Raw genomic sequence first — 21,513 nt, 5'->3', positions numbered from 1 at the left:
CAGCACGCGCGACCCCTTGGCCGGCGGTCGTTGGCCTCCATGCGGTGATTTTCCTCGAAGATGAACAGTAATTGGAACTTACATTCCGAAAGTGCAAGTTCCTAAAGGATCTCCAAATCTGCTTTGAACTAAGAGCCCTTAGAATTATTTAGAGATGCAATTGTATCTTATCAAAACCGCCCAAAAAATGGAACCAAACGTGTTTACATTTGGCCAAGGGACTTTAGAGTTCCAAAGCTCATTCTCAAAGTTGAACCAAACAGGCCAATAGCGTTAGGAAGTGTCAAGCGTGGGATTGAGAACACGGCGAAGTGAAACGAGCCCGTGGGCCTGTGTTGACCTAGGCCCAATGGGCCGGGGCCCGAGCCCGCTGGGCCGAGTTCTGGACAAGCGCCTTCCTCCCTCCTCCGCCTCTCTTTCATCTTCTTCTTCCTCGGTTTGAAGGTGAGGGGAGGGGGGAAGAAGACAGCGATGGCGCTGCTGGGCGACGACGGCCGGGGCTACGAGCTGGCGAGGAAGCTGGAGAGCCTGGGGGTGTGGCGGACGTGGCTGGGGGACTCCGGCTACCTGAGCTTCGCCCCCTTCCTCTCCACGCCTTCCTCCTGGGACGCCTTCATGCGGGCCGACGGCTCCACGCCTAGGGCTCAGCTCCACCTCCAGCTCAGGGCCCGCGCCCTCCTCTTCGACAAGGCCAGCGTCTCTCTCTTCCTCCGCACCCCCTCCGCCGCCGCCGCCCCCGCCGCCGCCGCCGCGGGGGTGAAAGCCCCTTCCTCTTCCTCCACCTCCGTCGCCGTCGCGAGGCTCAATCACCCTTGTGCGTCTCCCCGATTCGACTACTCCTTTTTTTTTTTTTTTTTTGCTGCTGTTGTTGATTTTAGCTCACCTTTTCCTTTTTTTGTTCTCCCTTTTTCTTCGTCTTTTGGCGAATCGGGAATTTCGTAGATTTGCAGTTGCACGGCGACGATTTGTACTTCACGCTCGACGGGGCTTCGCAGGATGGCGCTCCTCAGCGAGAAGGTCTTAACGCCTCCAGTTCGATGTCGTCCAAGGTATCACGGCCTAGTTTTGTCGATTATTTGGTCTAAACGAGGATTTGATTTTGTTGAGTTGGAATGTCAGTCTCTGCAGTGTGATAGGGTCGTAGGGCTGCTCGTCCATAGTTAATCGTCGATCGGGCGTGGAACGCTTTGACATTTTGATTCGATCACGTTCCTTTAAATTCTTACGCGAGGATTAATTACTTTTCTGTATTCTAGAGGAATTGTTGGATTTGGGTTTGGCTGATTTGCTTTTGAAAGGCGTGTACCGTGGCATGGTGTTGCCTTTGTTTTTAACTTGGGTGTTGCGATGAAAAGATTGTGTTTTTGGGCAAGTTGCTCTGCATTTGTCCTTCTGCAGACATTTTTGTATTGGACCTTGGATAAACAATCAACTGCAACTTGCTATGACAGGGTATGCAATCTCAATCTAAAGCAACTTTTGGTGTTGGCCCGAGATACAGTGATGCAGAAGTGGATGCTTCATCCCAGAGGTCAAGGAAAGAAGACTTGCCAGAGACATGGTATGATCAGTTTATCGAGAAGCATAGAGCCAGTAAACCATATAGGATATCAAATGGGGGTCTAGGATCAAGCAAGCGCACACCTGAAGATATGTTTAATTATCTCAAACTTCTGGAGAAACATAAGAGAAAGCGTGCTGTCTACAAGGATGGTCAAGCTGGCATTTTAAATCCCACCCAGCACACTCCCATCGGCATAAATGCAGGTCCTGTTCAAGATGTTGGAAGTGATGATGACACATCTTTTCTACCAGAGGTGATGTTCATGAGTAATTGTGTTCCTGATAGTGCATTGCCAGTATCATATAGGTTAGAAGACAAGAGTAAAGTGGAGTTTCGTGGTGTTCTTGATTCGTTGCCTCAAGTTGTAACCAGGAGCCCAGTTATGATCGAGAGACTGGGCATAAGGCCCGAGTACCTAAGCTCTGAGCAGGGAGGAAGTTTGTATCGAGGGAAAAATGGTTTAGAAGGGAGTGGGAAACATCTTGGTGAAGAACAAGCATTACTCGTTTCTCAGAAAGTCATCGCACGAATGTTGACTGGTTTGGGTTTTGAAGGTGCCACAGAAGTTCCAATAGAAGTGTTTGCTCAATTACTGGGTTCTCATATCTGTAAACTCGGCCGAAACTTGAAAGTCCTCGCAGATAGTTACCGGAAGCAATATTCGGCCATTGAATTGCTTAAAATGTTCCTTCAAGTATCTGGTTTCAGGTAAGCTCAATATATCCTTGATAGAGCATAAAGACGTAGGTAATTCTGAGTCTCTCTATTGACTGTCCTCTTTTTTGTTTTTTCTTTTTTTTTTCCTTAATTAATTTGTTCCACCACTGGCTCTTTCACCTCGTTTAAATTTCTGATGAAGGTATTAATTTTTTTTCAAAAGTTAAAATTTTAAATTTTCTCTCATTTAAATATAAATTTTACTTAGTGAAGTCTCAAGTGCTATGGCTGAAAAGGATTCTCCTTGTTGTTTCATTGTCATTATCATGAATTAGGGAAACTAGGATGGTTGTGTCATTAAGAATTCAGAGCTTACTGGGCTCGACTGCTTTGGCAAAGGGAAAGCGTGCTTGTGACGAGCTTTGTTGAATTGCTGAAGAAATTCAGTATTGGTAGAAGTAACGGCCTTTAGGCAATGATTGAGATTGGGGGATTTATGACATAGTAGTTTTTCTTCTCATTCTATTTATGTTTAATTTTCTGACTTCCTTATAGCAATCTTGGGACCTTAGCGGAGCTTGTCAAGGATGGTCCTAAGAACCTTTCTCAGCAAAGTCAGCTGCAAGTACCGGAAATGCAGCCCTTATTGCATTCACAGCAGCAAACACCCCTTAGACTTACCCAGCAAGTATGTATTTTGAGATTTTCTATATGCATTGCTTGATAAATTCCTTTGGTCAATGCTAAGTACTTATTGGGAAATTATATTTTCTGCTCTGCTATACCTACAATTGCACATTGCACCTTCGCATTTTAGAAATTACATTTTGCATCCTCAATTTAAAGGATACTACTTCTGTCATTGGAATGATAAAATAGTATATAATTCCCTGAAATGAAATTTCTCTTGGCACCATTAATAATGAATTAGTGACACCTGAAGTCTTAGCCTGTCTGGAGAGTTATTGCATATCCACCTCCCCTCTGTATAAAATAGCATGTCTGATATTTTGGAGTTACAAGCTCAAGTATAAATGTTAGTATATAAGGGGTTGTTATGTCAGACGATGGTTTACTCGACTCAGTAAAACTGATGTCAAAAGATAATGATATCAATGATAGTCAGCCATGAGAATTACCAAGTGGATGATAAATGGTTCTGATACTCCCTATAGGGTGTTGTCAGGAGCATAAGGGAATAACTGTCATGAAGAAGAGGTTCTCAAGGATCTCAAAAGATCAAAAGCATATATTTATATATATATATTATATATTTTTTTTTTTTTTTAAATTTGGGTATTTTCAAACATGTAATCATATCTATGGGCTTTAATGATTTGGGATTCACAATGTGACAATTTCTTTTCTCGTGTGATTTAATTTTAGATTACACAATGCCACATATCCTTACGTGCTGCTCTAACAGCTATATTATATATTGTTGCCAAATCGTGTGGATAGTGTTCTTTCAAATGTACTTTGAATTAATTGAAGATGATGTCTAAAATAAAATTAATAAGTCAACGGGATTAAGATACCATATATACCACCATTGGTCATTCCATAAAATTTTGGTTCTTGAAGGCCCTCATTGCAAAAAATTCAAAAAACATTTGGAAGAGTAGAAATTTCAATTAAATATTATATATATATGATCCAGAATCTAAATTATGATAAGCGGTGCTCTTCATATGCTTCCCATCAAAGTTTTGAAGTTGTTGAGGATGGGACGTGATAGGTCTAATTTTGGGTCTTCGTATGAAGGTGATCTGGTCTTTCTTTAGAGTTATAATGGTATTCTTGTGAATCGATGATTGACTAAGGTAATGTTTGGATTCTTTTTTTCTCGGTCAACTTTTTTCTAGTTTATTTATAGCAGTTTTAGGTTAAAATGTTGTTGGCTATGACGGCAAAAGTTTGCATGTCATAGAGCATTATACGAGTTTTGGCATTCACACTTACCAATTGACATTGATTTAGATCGTTCAAAGCGATTTTTCAGCAATTGCCTTACTAGTACATGATGCAAGGAATGACGTGATCCCTTTTTTAATGTTATATGTAGTTGTGTTGAACAAATTGACCTTGGGAGGCTGAAGAAAATGTAGTTATAGAACTATGTATACTCGATGTATCCAATGAGATGTTTTATCAGATGATGCATTGGATAACGCTTTCTTATCTGATGCAAAATGCTTAATGTGACATACCTAGATAGTATGTTGAGGAAGCTTTAGATTCATCAAATGCAAGTGGAATCAATATGTCTTTGATCATATGTGATAAGATAAGTTAAGACTTCAATTTGGCACTTATTTGTTCCCACCAAATTTAAGAATTTTCATAAGAATTATCTTTCTGGTGGTAAAAGCGACTTCTTTTTATATACTTTAAAATAGTTGATTAATCTGGTTTTTGTTTTCATCAGAAACTTCTCAATGTGGTTTTAAAAAATGAATTTGGTCAAATGATTATTGAAAAGGATTTATCATCTAGTTCTTTTACTTAGTGAAGGATGACACAACTTTGTAAGAAGAATTTCAAATGAAACTGCAGATGCCAAGACAGATGATTCCACAGATGCAGCAATTGATGACTTCCCACAATTTACAGCATTTAGAGAATATGCGAAGACGGCAGGCTTCTGGTCCTCGTCCTGTCATGGACTTCGATAAGAGCCGGCCCATGGTCCAAGTGAAACTTGAAAACCCATCAGATCTACCAATTGATGGTAATGCTTTCAATAATGCTGTCAATATGAGACACCCACAAATGCAACAGTTCCGACAGCAGCAAATGGCGGCATTGTCCAATCTCCATCCTCAACACAATAATCAATTCAGACCAATGTCTGCTTTTCAAATATCCCAAATGCAGGCTCAGTAAGGAAACTTTTGTCTATTGCATGTTAATTGGGCTGTTGCTCAAACTCTAATCTGTTTCGTTTATGTGTAGGAATATAGGTATGGTTAGAGCTCAACCTGTGAAGGTTGAAGGTTTCCAGGAGTTGATGGGTGGCGATTCTACGATGAAGCATGATTCGGATGAAAATAAGCTTTCCTCTCCATCAAGTAAATAGATTTGTACATCTAGCTGCTTTCATACTGTTCTGTGCAATCGTCTGAGCCATTTGTTTAGGGAATAAAGGAATCCCTATTCCTTTTTTTTTTTCACTAGATATGACGTATGTGCTTGAATACGGGTATAGTAGATGTCCATGTGGTCTGATGTTGCTAGTCATACTCTTGTTTTCTTGTAGTCTCCTGGAGACAGTTCGCATGCTGATATCTCCGATGAACATGCAATAGACAATAGTTAAGAGTTTCTGACTTTCTGAGATATATCCACCTGACTGAGTATTCTGGCCATGCATCTTGTGCCGATATCTTTCTATAGGAAAAAAATGAAAAATAAATAAAAGAACAAGGAAAGAAAAAAGAAAAAAGAACATTTATCCATTAATCATATTGACATTTTTTCTAGTATTTCCCCTGGAAGTTCTCATCAGCTTATCGAGGAAATGAGATTGTACGCTCGCCGCCTCCCTGAAGACAAAGTTCTGCCTGCTTTGCATGTTTTTGTTTTTATTATTCAGAAGTATTCGTGTTGAGCTTTCATTAGATTCTGTCTTTTTCTTTCCCCTTTATTGTGTGAAAACACGCTGAATTAGGTTCATCCGGTGGTCTAAGTTTGGGTAAATTTCGCTAGGCCTTTTCTTTTCGATGACAATGCATCTATTGTTATTCCTTAAGATGTGGTTCTCGCCTTTTCGGTGTGGGAAGAAGGTAGCAGAGGAGGGAGGGGCAACAAAAATCAATAGGTCACTTGCTAGATAGTATTTCCTGTTATGCACTTCTCATGGTGGCATGACATGTTTCATCATGGTATGGCGTGCTTGCACATTTAATTTTTTCATGGTAGAACTCCATCATTTTAGTAATGTAAATTTAACTTTACTAAAGTCCCCCGTTGGAAAAGTCTTATTGGATGTATAAACTTGATTCTTGATGCATTTTAATTAAGCTCGTCACGTGTGTGGCTTGAATTTTTTTTTAGTAAAAAAAAAAAGAAAAAAAGAAAAAGAAGAAGCTATGGACGTTGTGTTTTGGTCGACTAATTTCGTCGCTTTGGCTGACCGAACTTTGTACAAGAAAATCAAGATGAGGACGCAACTTTGTTTGCGAATCTCGTATTTTTGCAATATATGTATGCCGGTTTAGTTCTAAAGATTTAGACAATTTGCCAATAGTCTTTTCGATCAATTTTAGCTGGAAATAATCGATATGAACGTTGGTCGGGTTTCATGGCATCACATCAATGATGTAGATAATTTCTGATTTTATTTTATTTTATTTTTTATTTTTTTTATTTGCCAGTGGCTAATCCCAAGTGATTGCTATGATCGGCCACAAGTAAGGATTGGCCTCGCCAGATCTAACGAGGGTGAAGATCATCCTCGTCTTGGCAAAGGTGGCCCAAGGGTTGGCCTCGCCAGATCTAATGAGGGTGAAGATCATCCTCGTCTCGGCAAAGGTGGCCCTTGCTTAAGATTGGCTGCTGCCCAAAAGAATAGGAAAAAATAAAAAAGAAGAAAAATTCAGAAAAAAGATTAAAGAATTATAGAATCATTCATGTTGAAGCCGATCATACCGCGTAGGTTGGCCAATATATACGCCAATGATTTTCGGTCAAATTTGGCAAGAATGACTACATTGATATATTATTAAAAAGTTTAGGATTAAATTAATGTAATTGAAATATTTAAGAATGATGAGCCGATCATACCGCGTAAGTTGGCCGATATCTATGCTAATGATTTTCGGTCAAATTTGGCAAGAATGACTACATTGATATATTATTAAAAAGTTTAGGATTAAATTAATGTAACTGAAATATTTAAGAATGAATTGGCGATATACATTATGTTTGAGACTTTTAATAATTGCCTATACTATAAGGTTTGTTCCAAGTTGAGTTTATATGAACTCCTCTAGGTTTCCTTGAGGACAATTGAATGTTTGGAAGTAAACTCTAATTAGAATATCACCTTTTACTTTATACCTCTTTAGTGAATTCCATTTAGTGTTAAACCATGTGTCGTATTTTGAGGTGGTTAATAGATGATAAGCATTTTCGTTGCTGTGTTTGTGTTGACTTTTAAATTTCTTACTCTTCCAATATCAATCTCTACCCTTAGTAAAGTAACCGTGCTGGTCATGAAATTATTTGGCACAGAATATCCAAAGTCCTAATTAAAAGACAGGTCCTTTTTGTAGTAGTTATGTTACATGGTGTAAACATATGGAGAAGCAAGTCAATCGGAATAGAGAAATTTCAAAATTCAAATGTAAAGTCAGTTGGAGTATATCCCACGCGATTATAGATTGATTGCACTTCATCCATTGATCGATCAATACATAAACTACTTTCTCCTTAACATCTAGTTTCATGCACTAAGCAAAATACCTATGTCTTGCCAAACATTGATACTCAGCACAAGCACTAGATAATCACATCATATCTTCTTGCCTTATATTGTGATCCCCTTTGATTTTAGGTGTTTCACAGGCCTGTGTTCCTTCAGATAATTAAGAAGGTTGTTGACATAACGTTCTTGGACATTCTTGTCCCCAAATATCGGCCTCATCTCTTTTGCTTTCTCTCGGTAAACCCTACCCTTCTCTTCCACCATCACCAGCCTTAGCGACTCGGCCACGGACTGCCTCGTGACCGACCCATCGGACTCATTCCTTGGTATCGGATACCCAATCTGTCTCTCCTCCAAGAACCTCGCATTTAGTCCTTGATCTGCCAAGAATGTGAAAAGTATAAGGGCTCTCTCGAAGCTTAGCGCCTCCACCACCGAACTCCACCCGGCATGAGTCAAGAACCCGCCCACCGAGTCGTGCGCGAGTATCTTGAGCTGAGGCACCCAGCTATCCCAAACCACACCACGCCCTTTGACTCGCTCCTCAAAACCGTTCGGCAACACGACCGACTCAGTGTCGGATGAGCCGAGCCGAGTCTTGAGTACCCAGAAAAACGGTAACCCCGAAAGCTCTAGCCCTAGGGCGATCTCAGTCAATTCGATTTGGCTTGGTTTGGCCTCGCTCCCAAATGCCACATATACCACGGTACCTTTCTTCTGCGAATCTAGCCATTCCTTGATTGACCGCCACGAGTCCATTTCGCCTCGCGTCTCGGGATCGCGTGGGGGAAGTTGCCCAACGGGGAAGATTGGTTTGGTGTGGATATCCTTGAGGAGGCTCAACCATTCGGGTTCGACCTCATAGCTGCTTCTTGCTGCTATTATGTCACAACTTTCTTGGCCTGCCCCAAAGCGATATAAGTCTGTGACGCCCGACGCATTGCCTATAACCGCATCGAAAATCTTCTTGATCTCGAAGTGGCGGAATGCGACCTTGGTCGGGAACGGAACCCAGTTCGGGCGCTTCGTGAAATCCTCCGGAGTTTTCCGGTAGTCTCCCCCCTTTAAAGCCCATATTGGCCCAAAGAAGCCCAAGCTGGCAGCAGTCGTAATACTGAAGAAAACACTCCTTATGCCGAGCCTAGAAGCGATCGGGCCAGCCCAATACGGAGCGAAATCGTACATGATCCAATCGGGATCCGAAGATTCGAGGAACCGGGCCACGGGTTCTTGGAGCATGTCGTAAGCCTTCTTGAGAAACTGGATCTTGTCGTAAGGCAGGTCACTGGTGGCTCCGGCGCCCTCCGGCAAGTGTTCGACGGTCGGTAAGGGAAGATTCACGAAGCTGATGAGAGGAGCGAGGTCTGGAGGGGGTTTTGGGAGGCGATCTATGTTTCCCGGGACCGATAGGAATGATATCCGGTGACCCTTTCCTGCCATCAACTTGGCTAGCTCCAAGTATGGCATCATGTGGCCAAAGGCCAACCACGGAAGCATCGCTATGTGGAGATTCTCATGTGGATCGGCCATCGCACTATAGAACAAAATGCGTGGGGAGCTCCGCCAAAGCTTAAATCGCTGTAGCGGGGCATTTATAAGTGGGCGAGCGTACAAGACCGTGACGTCATGCAAATAGAGCATGAGTAGTGAAACTTTCCTCATCCATGACGTCTGTGGGTCCGGTTGCTAGATCGTTCTTACCGACAACATTATATGGAAATCTCATTGGGCCAGTGTTCGCCACGTAGTTCATCCCTCAACCACATCTTCAGGAGTAGTTCTTAGTCATCTCGTCCTCATTCCACCACGTTTCGTCTTATCCATCGACCATCAAAATTTTGTCTTTTTATTTTTCAAAAAGAAGATGAAATTAATTTCAGTGGACGATGCTCCGACGAAGAAATCGTATTTCATGGGGAATGATTATGTTTCTATAAACTTCTGGCGAGTGGATAATTTTTCTCTTTTCGATTTACTCATTTGATGAAATATGTGCTATCATAGGACAATAAATATAATTTTTGGGACGATTTTTTTTAACAGGCTATTTTTTTAGAGCAAGAGCATGTTACGTGACTCATTCTTGCCTGAATTTTGTCCTAGTAAATATCATATAAGCATTGGAATACCTTAATTTGCATGTCATGCTTAGATATTATGAAAATATTTTAAATGCAATTAGTGTTTGATTTGTCAGTTAGCATAATGCCATATTGAGGAGTTTTGTTTTGTTTTGTTTTTTTTTTTTTTTTTTTTCAGTACTTATAACACCAGCAAGTGCGTATTAAAAAGGTCAGGAAGTACTGGAAGGATCAGGCACTCTTGCTAACACATAAATTTTTTATTTGAATGTAAATTGAAGTGTAAAACAATGGAGTGGATCAAATCTATTATTAGTCTTTGACGCGAAAACAAAATATCTATTACTAGTTTTTGAACGATCAGTTGTCAGTCAAGCCATCAATCTACCTGGATCTGCTAGAAAATATGTGCCCTAGCAATTTTCCATAATTGATCCAATTTTGATCGAGCAAATTTATTTATTGATGAGTCCACCAAATCAAATCAATCACGCCATAAAAATTTATGTGACCTACACTTGGTTCCATTGAAAATACAATTTCTCTTGCAATTTCAATATTGTGGATGATTATGTTTATCATATAACATGGGGACTAAGTCTATGCAAAACTTTCTTGCTCGGACTCAATGTCCATGTTCCCTTTTCTTCCGCTATTCTCGATGTATTAAATGAATTTAGCGTACTCACCTCGACAACTAAAACCTAATCGCATACCACAACTAGGCTGTCGTGATGAGAAGATAACGATTTGACAAACGAATGAAGTAACACGACATGATCAATTAACTCTAATGTTACGTCACTTTTACAAATTGCGTATGCACAGACTTTCATCTTCTTCTTTACTTTTTTTTTTTTTTTGAATTCTTTCGACACTTTTTAATTTTTCGGAGTTTCTAATTGCTCTAAAGCAATAGGAAGATGATACTGACTTCACATCACACCATTATGATCAGATTAAATAGACTAGGTAAGCTACTTAAATTGAGAACTGGTCATTAATATGCCTCTGTAGCCAGTCCTAATGGCATTTGCTACGGTTTAAATTTCCCGCAAAGGCCGGTGTTGATGAGTCACTTAATAGTAAACTGTAAATTTCAAGAAACTCTCAAATTTCTAAAGATAGGTTTTGTCACCACTAGAAAATAAATCGTCCATACACGATAGATCGAATCCAATCCGGACATCATATACCCAAATCACCCACTCGGATAAAAAAAACGGTAAAAGACTCAGAATTATATAATCTTATACAAGTATGAATTAGGCCTATTTTCCACTCCAATCTGAGCCTATGCATGTGTCCAAGGCCAACTTGGAACGACTCAGCATAGATCAAAACATCCGATGTCACTCTCTTAATAGTCTTCGAACAACTCATGTATATCGAGAGTTCAACAGCCAACTTAGTGTCATGAGAGACTGTCACAGAGATTCAATCAGGTGTAAATACAAATCAATTAGAGCTTAAGATAGTAAAGTCACATTCATTTATTGCAAGTCTGTAAGGTGCGTTTGTTTGTGTTTCTGTTAAAAAATTGTTCTTAACAAAAATAGAAAACATCATTTACATTGCGGAACAATTTTTATCGAAAGACGCGTTTGGTAAACTTATTCAGGAATAAAAAATGAATAGAAACACGTTTGGTATATTTATATTCTTTTTTTTTTGTTTCTTTTAATGTTTTAATATTTTTAAATATTTTTCCTTTTTCCTTTCTTTTTTTTTTTCTTTTTTTTTTCTTCTTTTGATCGGTCGCCGGCCATGCCGAGGCTGGCGATCGGCTGACGGCCATGCCGAGGCTGGCGACCGGCCAACGGGGGCCAGCAGCCTCGCCCAGCCACGACGAGGCTGAGCCTCCCCTGGCGCGGTGAGGCCGAGCCTCGCCAGGGGCTGGCGATGCTTTGGCGAGGTCGCCGGCCTCGACCAAAGAAAAAAGAAGAAGAAAAGAAGAAGAAAAGAAATGAGAGAGAAAATTATTCTTCAAAGTGTTTCTAAAACAAAAAAATAACTTTTTTTTTTTGTTCCTTATTTCCATTCCAATTTTGTTCCGGGAACAAAAAAAAGATTTTGAACAAAAACGCAAATAAACGCGTTTCTGTTCTTTTTTTTTTTTTCTCGGGAACAAAAAAAACAAAATTTTTATTCATAAACAAGAAAAAAGAACATAAACATGCACGCCCTTAGTTTCTGGTGTTGGTATATGGAATAAACGTTGATATTAAAGTGTGCGCACGTGTGTTTGTAGCTTTTTCTGGTTGATTTCTTGTGAACACATGAACGAGCATCCAAGCCTACTTATAGGCTCCGGTTAGATTTTCTTCTTGTTTTTATCCTTGGCCACAATCTTCAACCACCACGCATTAGTCTAGAAGCTTGTAGAGTCTACTAGGCTTTTCTAGAAAAATCGTTCAAAACTTCAACAAAGTCAAAGTGCACCGTAGTCTAACGCTTAATCAAACTACGATGGGATATAGCTAATTCAACAATCATTCATGATGAAACAGCTAGTCATCGCACATCCTCTTATCAATAAATCTCGAGGAACCTAGGAGCTTAATTTTAATATATCAACGAAGGTATTTTCGTTCTAGTTTAAGAAAAGTACTTTTCGCTTAATCTCAAGTCGGAAATTCAGGTCTATACGTTGTGTCCCTTTCAATAATAATGAGGTGTGGTACTCACTAGTTCGAGTAATGTATCTATTTCTCTATGAAAATTTAGCTTCATCATTATTGTCAGCAAATCTGATGCATAAACACATGAAGGACAATGTGCAGTTATGTCACAAACAGGAAGTGACGACATGGTCCAAGAGTCAAGTATATAATCTTGCGACTAACAAGTTATTAGAAAATTACAAATTAATTAAAAAAAAAATGTGAAAGCGGTACATCTTACTACCCCAGAAATATATAAACCTAGAACTGAAGTTGGAAAAGTTCAAGCTCAAGAAAGGTTAAAAAACAAAAAGAAAGCAATACTTTTTGTATTCTCGTACTCTTGGTTATTCTTAACTTCACCAACACGACTCAGCGTTATAGTCATTTGCAGAAAGATCGATTCCACATTCACCCTAATAGGACATAAAGAATACGACCATAAATTTGTTTTTGCTTTAAAAACAGTGACAATTTAAACTTCTATCCCTGACCGTTGTCTTTTCCTTGACTTCACGCTCACTCTTCGAAGTCGCTGGTCACCCTCGCTTGCTTGCATGTCGTCTCTGTCTCACTTGGTTACTCGACCATCGTCATCTTCTTTCACTCGCTCGACCGGCGATAGAAATAATTAGGGCATGTGGTCGAAGGGAAGAATTAGGGCTTGGTGCTTAAAGGAAAGAAATTGGGGCTTCGTGCCCGAGGGAGGAATCTTGCATAAGGGAAAAGGTGAGTGTTTTGTCCACATTGAAACAAACCTATTGCTTGCTGAAATGAATTTGAGCCACTTGTGCGGCTTCCGCTCTCCATTGCAAAATATAGCTCTTAATTTCGGGGTTTCTGATTAGGGTTTGAAGATTTTTAGGGAACTAGCTTGATTTGTTTAAATTAGGTTTCTATTTGAGCAAAATATTTAGACAACATTGTTTAGGGCTAATGCTAACTAGGCACGTTGATCAAGGCAATTGATAAAACATTCAGATTTCCGGCATCCTGAATTGAAGTTGGCATTTAAGTGACTTTTATTAAATAATATTTAAATGATTTGACAAAAAGTTTCAACACCAAAGTTAGCACTGTACAAAAATTATAACACTTCCCTATTTTTCGTCATACTCCAAGCATGTTTCATAATGTCCAAAACTTTCCTTGAAATTTAACTTATAATGTGTCCCAAACTTTCCTTTTTTGGTTGCGATGTTTGCTCCAAGAGCCATTGCATCCTTTTGTAGTTACAATACTGAAACACTTGCATCTTCTTTCAAGTCTTTTATATATTTCTTTAACAATGGCCCATATATCTTGAAACACTTGCATCTTCTTTCAAGTCTTTTATATATTTCTTTAACAATGGCCCATATATCTTGAAACACTTGCATCTTCTTTCAAGTCTTTTATATATTTCTTTAACAATGGCCCATATATCTTGAACCATCTGAGAGTGCTAGTATTAACACCTAGAGGGGGGTAAATAGGTGTTTAAACTAAATCTTGGCAAATATATGCGGAATAAAATAAACTTCAAACAAAGGAGTTAGGGAAAAGAATAAGAACACATAAATTATAGTGGTTCGGCTTAATCCAAGCCTACGTCCACTCTCCCACGCTAACGGCCTTCTTGGCTGGATTCCACTATGCAATCAATAAGAGATTACAACTTCGAGTGCAAACACTTAGTAGATCACATTATCTCACTAAGTCACTATTTTTGGTATTTCTCTCATGATCACAAACGTTTAAGCTCTCCAAAGACAAGTGTATGATCGAAGGTCGCTCAGACTTTGGAATTATAAATTCTACGCTCTGTCTCTTACTTGCTCATCGGTCCATGATCTCCTTAAATACTCCTCCACTTCCAAACTACCTGTTGGACAGTATCCCGGAGAATCGTCTTCCAATATACCCATTGGACAGCTCTGTATCTAGAAGATTTGGTAGCCGTTGAGTGACAAAGGTAGAATCCCAAATTGATTCCGATCGCCCATACAAACGGAATCTTGGTTTTCATAAGTAAAGCTTCTTTGTATAGAAAGATCTTGTCCTCAAGATCCAATTGTCAATCAAATAGATTGAGTCAATCAAATCAATCTTGATGTGGAATCAAAACCAGATCACTAGCCGTTATATGATTGGGCTTGAGTTACGTTACGTCGAGTTCGGATGTAAAGTCCGAGAACAATAGACTTTACAATCTGAGTCCGAGTGCGATAGACTTTGCAATGAAGTCCGAACATATTCCGCTTCGAACAGATTTAGCTTTAAGGTCTCGAACACCGTCTCGAATAAGTTCAGCTCCAACATAGAGTCTGTCTTCCTGTTCAGCTTCAAAGATAGAGTCCGTCTTCCGGTTCATTATTCACGTTACGTCCGGAATTTGTCGAATAAACGGACTTCGATGTAAAACGTAACTTTGACACTAAAGTCCGGCAGTTTTAAGACTTTGACATAGAAGTCTGGAAATCTTCAGAATATACTTTGGGCATATGTTCCGTTCAGTCTTCTGATCGTCTTCACACTTTGACAATATCCTTTACATGTTTTATCATCTGCATGGTCTATTACTTAACCATTAAACATGTTAGTAGCTTTTGATTTATTTTGTCATCTTCAAAACATCATAAGGGATTTCCCTAACACCAACAAAATGGTCCAATAGTCAATAGCTGTTCCCATCAAAAGTAGAGATGGATAGTTTTTGTGAGGCAACGTTGGCCATAATTTTAGTATTAGAAATTGTACTTGCATGACTTTAGTAGAAGTCGGTTAGGACAAATGCGCAAAGCCAACCGAACAAGACTCTAGCTCTAACTTTGACTTTGGCTTTCATTTTATTAAAAGGTATGGTTTGGAAAAATATCCAAAACCAACCAAACTTGCTTGGCTCTTTATACAAACCTTACCATACCTGGCTCAGACACCAATATTGGTTTGCGGGTAGTGTGGTTTTGGTTCCACCATTAGTTTGTGGTTTCTCAACTACAGTAAGATGATGACAATTATAAACTCCAATCAAGCTCAAATTGAGATAACAATGCGTTACCTGCGTGAGGAGTAGAGATAGTCACCATCGCCATCTTCGTCGTCAATGCCATGTGATCTGCCGCTGAGACTACCGCGCGATGGGTCTTTGCATAAACTCACGGTCAACGAAGAAGAGAATGCGAACTTGCGATGGGCATTAAACTCGAACTCTATGAACTTCAGATTACAATGGGTGTCGAATTCCAACTCTCGAGGGGACCTAAATCACAAGAGAACTCCAAATCATCAACTTGATTTGGGGCTTAGGGTTCAAAAGGAGACGAGTGTTAATTTCGTTCAGAGAGGGAGACAACGTTGAGCTTGGAGGTTAGGTCAGAAGACTTCAATTTGGGAAGAAGAAGAGATGTTCCAGAGACGATGTTGAGTTTGGGGCTTCACGTTCGAACCGTGTCCTCAATTGGGGAAGGAAGGGGACGAAGTTCGACTATGAAGAGGGAGAGACATCGTTTTGGATAAGTGAATTATACAAAGCGTCATGGTTTTGCATATGTGGATATTTTTAATTAGACTAATTGTTGTGTAAGAGAGAGAAATGATTAAAATAAGCCACTTCAACATTTTTTGTTAGGCAAGTTTGACGGAGTTAATGGAAGGACTCAATCATACTAATTTGAAAAGTTTCAAGATTTCATTACACTTTTCACAAGTTTTAAGACAAATTGTAGTTTTGTGATAAGTTTTAAAATTTTTAGTGCCTTATCCTTTGTCAAAGTCTCGTTTGTAACGAATTTATGTTCCTGGGCTTTGATAGGAATGGTATCTGGTAACGCTTTTTGGTGATCCACTTGGCTGGGATCATGTGGACAAAGGCCAGCGATGGAAGCATCACTAATGAATTTTTTATTGAGTCCAATCTAACGAATGTCTAGTCCAATCAAGAGTCAATTTTCTATTATATATTGTATAAGGATTGTTCTTGTTTGGGAAACTAATATTATAAGAGTATTGAGACATGCCTACGAGTGTTGTTTCAAGTTAAGTCTATATAAAATCCTGTAAGGTTCACTGAAGGTTTTTAACGGTACTTTGGAATTGAACTGTTTGATTACCGTTTTAACTTAACTCTTGACCTCTTTGGCGGATTCCTCTAAGCGTTGACTAACGTTTTCCATATCCTGAGGTGGATTCAATAGGTGGTGGGCATTTTAGTTGTCACATTTGTGTTGACTTTAAAATCTCTTACTCCTCCAGTATCAATCTATGTCATTAGAAAAATAATTGTGCTGCTCATGGAAACTATTTGGCAAAGAATATCCAAAGTCCCAATTCGAAGAAGGTACTTTTTGTAGCTGCATGGCATTGATATATTGAGAAGTAAGTCAATCAAAAGTAAGAGAATTCAAAATTCAAACTCAATAGTTTTTTGGATTGCAAACAATATGATTATTGATCAATTATGCTTTGTCCATTGAGCGATTGATACATAAACCACTTTCTCCTTGACGTAACAAAAGAACACATCTAGTTTTACGTACAAAGCAAACCACCTTTGTTGTAAAACATTGAATAACTCAGCAGAAGCACCAGACATTCCTGAGGACACTTGAACCACGTCATAACTTCTTGCCTCATATTGTGATCCCCTTTGATTTCAGGTGTTTCACAGGCCTGTGTTCCTTCAGATAGTTGAGAAGGTTGTTGACATAACGTTCTTGGATCTCCTTGTCCCCAAATATAGGCCTCATCTCCTTTGCTTTCTCTCGGTAAACCCTACCCTTCTCTTCCACCATCACCAGCCTTAGCGACTCGGCCACGGACTGCCTTGTGACCGACCCATCGGACTCATTCCTTGGTATCGGATACCCAATCTGTCTCTCCTCCAAGAACCTCGCATTTAGTCCTTGATCTGCCAAGAATGTGAAAAGTATAAGGGCTCTCTCGAAGCTTAGCGCCTCCACCACCGAACTCCACCCGGCATGAGTCAAGAACCCGCCCACCGAGTCGTGCGCGAGTATATTGAGCTGAGGCACCCAGCTATCCCAAACCACACCATGCCCTTTGACTCGCTCCTCAAAACCGTTCGGCAACACGACCGACTCGGTGTCGGATGAGCCGAGCCGAGTCTTGAGTACCCAGAAAAACGGTAACCCCGAAAGCTCTAGCCCTAGGGCGATCTCAGTCAATTCGATTTGGCTTGGTTTGGCCTCGCTCCCAAATGCCACATATACCACGGTACCTTTCTTCTGCGAATCTAGCCATTCCTTGATTGACCGCCACGAGTCCATTTCGCCTCGCGTCTCGGGATCGCGTGGGGGTAGTAGCCCAACGGGGAAGATTGGCTTGGTGTGGATATCCCTGAGGAGGCTCAACCATTCGGGTTCGACCTCATAGCTGCTTCTAAGTGCTATTATGTCACAACTTTCTTGGCCTGCCCCAAAGCGATATAAATCTGTGACGCCCGACGCATTGCCTATAACCGCATCGAAAATCTTCTTGATCTCGAAGTGGCGGAATGCGACCCTTGTCGGGAACGGAACCCAGTTGGGGCGCTTCGTGAAATCCTCCGGAGTTTTTCTGTAGTCTCCCCCCTTTAAAGCCCATACTGGCCCAAGGAAGCCCAAGCAGGCACCAGTCATAATACTGAAGAAAACACTCCTTATACCGAGCCTAGAAGCGATCGAGCCGGCCCAATACGGGGCGAAATCGTACATGATCCAATCGGGATCCGAAGATTCGAGGAACTGGGCCACGGGTTCTTGGAGCATGTCGTAAGACTTCTTGAGGTATTGGATCTTGTTGTAGGGCAAGTCGCTGGTGGCTTCGGCGCCTTCTGGCAAGTGTTCGACGGCTGGTAAGGGGAGCTTCACGAAGCTGATGAGAGAGGCGAGGTCTGAAGGGGGTTTAGGGATGCGATCTATGTTTCTCGGGGCTGATAGGAACGATATCCGGTGACCCTTTCCGGCCATCAACTTGGCTAGCTCCAAGTATGGCATCATGTGGCCAAAGGCTAACCATGGAAGCATCACTATGTGGAGACTGTCACGTGTTTCGGCCATTTCGCAATAGACGAAAATATGGAGAGCTCAGCAGAAGCTACAACGCTGTACTGGGTATTGACAAGTTTGTGAGCTTATAAGACCATGAAGTTCTATAAATAGAGCATCATTCAAGAAACTTTTGTCATCCATGACGTTTGTGGCAATGCATTATCTTACGTTATCTTTTTTCGGACTCTTTAATTAATTATGTTGCAGGCATTGGAAGTCGTGTTTGCTAGAGATCTTCTTGTTAGAATAGGTGGCGCATCAGAAGCATATTGTAATTTTGCAATTATATCGGAAGCTATAGAAATCGACAAAAATAAAATGAGGAACAATAAAAGGACATCAGAAATTTACATGATTCAGTTCGAATATAAGAACTTACGTCCACAAAGAGAGCCAGTAAAATAATTCACTATAAATCGGAGAATTATAGAATTACAATCACTTATACACTAAAGTGTTTCTCAGCCTACTTTATACCCAATACTCACAGTGTTTAACAACTCAACTCAATAGACTTGACTTTGCGCAAACCTCTCTAAGCTCACGCCTCTCACTCTCTCTCGAGCTCTTTCCTTTTTGCTCTCTCTGCATCTTCAGACGTCTTCTCCTTTTAGCAAGGAGAGCAGAAAAACAGGACAAAAATGAAAGTAATTGGTCTCATTAAATGCAGCACAGGCACCCACTAGACAAGCCCACAATCCTCACCCACGCCCACCATATTTGTAGGCATGCATGCAGATCGTGCATGTGCATGGGCACGCATTCAATGAGGCAGAATAGATGAGTGATAATAACGCGTGCCTATGAGGTGGGCCGCCGTCTTCAAAACTCTTGTTGCTGGAGAGAAGACAACGCTATAGGGTTCTTCTTCATGCATGTGCTGCAGGCATGTGCTGCAGGCTGTGGGTCTCTTTATTTAATGCAGAAGATTGTGGATGCCTACCCTTTCGGCTGAGGCAAATCACTCTTCTTTGACTTCGCTTGCCCACCTGAAAGTCAAAGAACTTAAACCACTCATGCGCCTTTCTTTAGCTTCTTCCTTCTACGCATGGAGCTAGGACTAATGGCTGATCAAAATTCAAAGACATCACAAATCTCCCATGAACTTTGTTTATTTGGCCATACTTATGCATATTTGTCTAATGAGCTCAAACTTGAGACATAATTTAACATTTTTTTTTACCAGAGATATTGAGTTGGCTTGGGGTTGTCTACAATTGCTTAAAGGCAAGCCAACTTAGCAATGGGATTTTCAACTATCCTCATTTACCTCAAACATGGGAAGTCACTATATTTATCTTATCTGATGGTAGCTAAGGTTAAAAATCTTGACGTGATATCTACCTTCATCATTGTGAGACCCCCTAATTTTCTGTTTATTTTTTTTCCCAATAGAGAAGGAATATAGGGGTGACATGGCGGGGTCTCCTATCCTAGGGCGAGAGATCTTCTCATGGAGAACATTAAATAGATTATCATCTAGCCATTTTCCGCTCAATAATTCCCTCCGCACAATTGTCTTATAGCATATTTTTTTTATTACACCACAATTTTTTGGGATTGAATTCGATTGTTGATCTCTTATCTCTCCTTCCCCTTTCATTTGATTGACTGACTATCGGTTCATTAAGTTGTCACATCGAGAGACAAATTTCAAGAATAAGTTGGTAGATACATTTGTGACACTTTTTTTTTCTCCCAAACAGAAGTGAACTTGGTGAGATAAGTTTATTTTTGTTAGACAAAATAAGGAATAAAAGAAGATGGGATTAATTTCTGAAGATGATGCTATGATAGAAAAAGTCATAAAATTTATGGTGACGATTATATATCTATAAAACTTTGGTGATTGTTTGCTCATTTATTTAAGAAATATCTGCAATCACGGTACACAAAAAATATACTTTTTGTGATGATTTTTAATGTTTTATTCCATTGGCTATATTACTTAATTAATATAATCACCATAAAATCCACATCATCGGTCAGGTTGGTGATGATGGCTCTCATAAAAGACATGAAACTCGTAGTCAGTTGTCTATATTAGTTATTTATGAAATATTTGCTATTACAGAATATGGTGGCTCTTTGATAACTCAAATTTTGCTTCTTGTTAACTTTTTTTTTTTAATCACTTGTAATTGCTCCTTAAGTTTTTTTTTTTTTTGGTAGGAACCTTAAGTTTAAGTTTGTGTTAGTACTTTAGTCATTTGCATCCGAATACCTTATTATTATTATTATTATTATTATTATTATTATTATTATTATTATTATTATTATTATTATTATTATTATTATTATTATTATTATTATTATTATTATTATTATTATTATTATTATTATTATTATTATTATTATTATTATTATTATTATTATTATTATTATTATTATTATTATTATTATTATTATTATTATTATTATTATTGTTTCGTGCCATATTAAGATGTTTTCTCAATATTTTTCCAACCCAGTCAGCCTTTGTGTGCATTAAATTAGTGCTACAAAAGATGGGTTGATGGAGCGCGGTTGTCGTCTCCGAACGAATTCAAGCAAAGAACTGGATGAGCTTCGCTTGAGCAGATATTCAACACTTGGCACGATTTGAGCTTGGATATCGGCTTGTCGGCGCCTCGCCCTCGGTTCTCAGCGCGTCGACGGTGTGACAGCAGGGGAGGAAGGGAGGGGGAGGATCACGGTGTAGAGTGGGGGAGAGAGTGGGGGGGGGGTGTGAATCCAAAGGCCTCAAAGAATGAGTGAGAGCCAGTCTTCTTGGCAGAAGGGGAAAGAGTAACCAAATCACTCTTTTTTCTTCGCTAATGCTGGCAGGGTGCCAAACTGTAGCTCCTTATGACCTCTCCCCGCTTGGATTGGCCCAAACCCTCACCAGCATCCTGCTAGCCTTTTTCTACCCATCCTTTCACTACCACATTCTTCGTTCTTTCGGCCTGTCGTATTCTTTGCCATCTCCTTTACTGAGTCTTTGTTATGCCCTGATGGCCTTTGGCTGGTCGGTGCACCCTACTAAGCCTCTTTGATACGGGCACCCTTTACTTCTGTACTTTGGGCCTATGCCACTCCCCACTTCGAGTCA

At 39.9% G+C, this 21,513-nt stretch overlaps 3 protein-coding genes across 3 annotated transcripts; 1 reads left to right on the top strand and 2 right to left on the bottom strand.

Moving 5' to 3' along the window:
- Positions 1 to 437: 437 nt before the first annotated feature.
- On the top strand, positions 438 to 5,568 carry LOC104414113. Its single transcript, XM_010025132.3, has 6 exons — positions 438 to 814; positions 943 to 1,049; positions 1,452 to 2,272; positions 2,777 to 2,909; positions 4,778 to 5,103; positions 5,177 to 5,568. Exons 1-6 carry the CDS (start codon positions 472 to 474, stop codon positions 5,298 to 5,300), a joined length of 1,854 nt encoding a protein of 617 aa, XP_010023434.2. The 5' UTR covers positions 438 to 471; the 3' UTR covers positions 5,301 to 5,568.
- A 1,967-nt stretch (positions 5,569 to 7,535) lies between these two features.
- On the bottom strand, positions 7,536 to 9,206 carry LOC104414112 (UDP-glycosyltransferase 91A1-like). The gene has a single exon (XM_010025131.3). It carries the CDS (start codon positions 9,177 to 9,179, stop codon positions 7,752 to 7,754), a length of 1,428 nt encoding a protein of 475 aa, XP_010023433.2. The 5' UTR covers positions 9,180 to 9,206; the 3' UTR covers positions 7,536 to 7,751.
- A 7,797-nt stretch (positions 9,207 to 17,003) lies between these two features.
- Positions 17,004 to 18,431, bottom strand: LOC104414111 (UDP-glycosyltransferase 91A1). The gene has a single exon (XM_010025130.3). The coding sequence runs from the start codon at positions 18,429 to 18,431 to the stop codon at positions 17,004 to 17,006; it is 1,428 nt and encodes a 475-aa protein (XP_010023432.2).
- Positions 18,432 to 21,513: the final 3,082 nt, after the last annotated feature.

This window comes from Eucalyptus grandis, chromosome 8, assembly GCF_016545825.1.
Source record: "Eucalyptus grandis isolate ANBG69807.140 chromosome 8, ASM1654582v1, whole genome shotgun sequence".
Lineage (NCBI taxonomy): Eukaryota > Viridiplantae > Streptophyta > Magnoliopsida > Myrtales > Myrtaceae > Eucalyptus > Eucalyptus grandis.
This window is presented reverse-complemented; position numbering and strand designations above follow the sequence as displayed.

Excerpts from the sequence above, each read along its gene's own strand:
- LOC104414112 (XM_010025131.3), bottom strand. The coding sequence starts at position 9,179 with ATGGCCGATCCACATGAGAATCTCCACATAGCGATGCTTCCGTGGTTG.
- LOC104414113 (XM_010025132.3), top strand. The coding sequence starts at position 472 with ATGGCGCTGCTGGGCGACGACGGCCGGGGCTACGAGCTGGCGAGGAAG. Across the intron at positions 1,050-1,451 it reads CCAGTTCGATGTCGTCCAAG|GGTATGCAATCTCAATCTAA; the intron begins GTATCACGGCCT and ends TTGCTATGACAG. Across the intron at positions 2,273-2,776 it reads CTTCAAGTATCTGGTTTCAG|CAATCTTGGGACCTTAGCGG; the intron begins GTAAGCTCAATA and ends ACTTCCTTATAG.
- LOC104414111 (XM_010025130.3), bottom strand. The coding sequence starts at position 18,431 with ATGGCCGAAACACGTGACAGTCTCCACATAGTGATGCTTCCATGGTTA.